Below are 707 nucleotides of genomic sequence, written 5' to 3' on the forward strand. Positions count from 1 at the left end.
GACCAATGAACATAGCCTGCTTTCCTATATTTTGGAAGAACTTGAAACTGGACAGTAAATAGGAAAAAAAAAAAGCATTCTGGTTACCGCCAGTGTGAGACCAGGATTAATTTTCAGCTCCGTGTTGGGAGGAACAGTGCTGTTAGGCAGTAGGGTGAACCCAAACACAGGCTTACAGTGTGCGAAAGAGAAGGGCTGCTTTCATTTTTCCAAGCAAGAAAAACCTTTAAGACAAAGTGATATTGGTGAGGGAATCAAGTTTTAAGAATTGTGACCTGAAAAAAAGTCCAATGTAATGCCAAGAGAATCTGTGATCTTCAAAATGTACAAAGTGATGAGGGTGTTGCTGGATCGGAAAGCTGTTTTCTAGGTGGTCATTTCCTACCTTAATCCTACCCTGGCTTCTGCTTTGGTGCCGCTGAATGGGAGAAGTGAAGGAGGCGGCACATATATTATATGCCTCTTTATGAGTACGGATTACTAAAACAATGGCCCAACTATTCACTCCTTGGTTTTCACAGTCCAGCCGGGGCTGCGTACAACCATCAAAACGCAAGCCGCTGCCTCCCCTCCCGCCCTCGGAGGTGACTGAAGAGATCCGAGTCAAGGCACTGTATGATTTTCTGCCTCGAGAGCCCTGTGATTTAGCCTTAAAAAGAGCGGAGGAATACCTGATACTGGAGAAGTACAATACGCACTGGTGGAAG

The 707-nt window shown here is 45.1% G+C and overlaps 1 protein-coding gene across 1 annotated transcript in view; it reads left to right on the plus strand.

Annotated features, from left to right (window-relative positions):
- The window catches only part of LOC109371872 (tyrosine-protein kinase TXK-like), an 80,587-nt gene that overhangs the window by 29,920 nt on the left and 49,960 nt on the right, over positions 1–707 (plus strand). The window contains exon 4 of the mRNA XM_019624621.1: positions 514–685. Within this exon, the coding sequence (XP_019480166.1) occupies positions 514–685 (172 nt within the window). The remainder of the gene's footprint in view (positions 1–513; positions 686–707) is intronic.

This window comes from Hipposideros armiger, unplaced genomic scaffold (assembly GCF_001890085.2).
Source record: "Hipposideros armiger isolate ML-2016 unplaced genomic scaffold, ASM189008v1 scaffold_596, whole genome shotgun sequence".
Taxonomy (NCBI): Eukaryota; Metazoa; Chordata; class Mammalia; order Chiroptera; family Hipposideridae; genus Hipposideros; species Hipposideros armiger.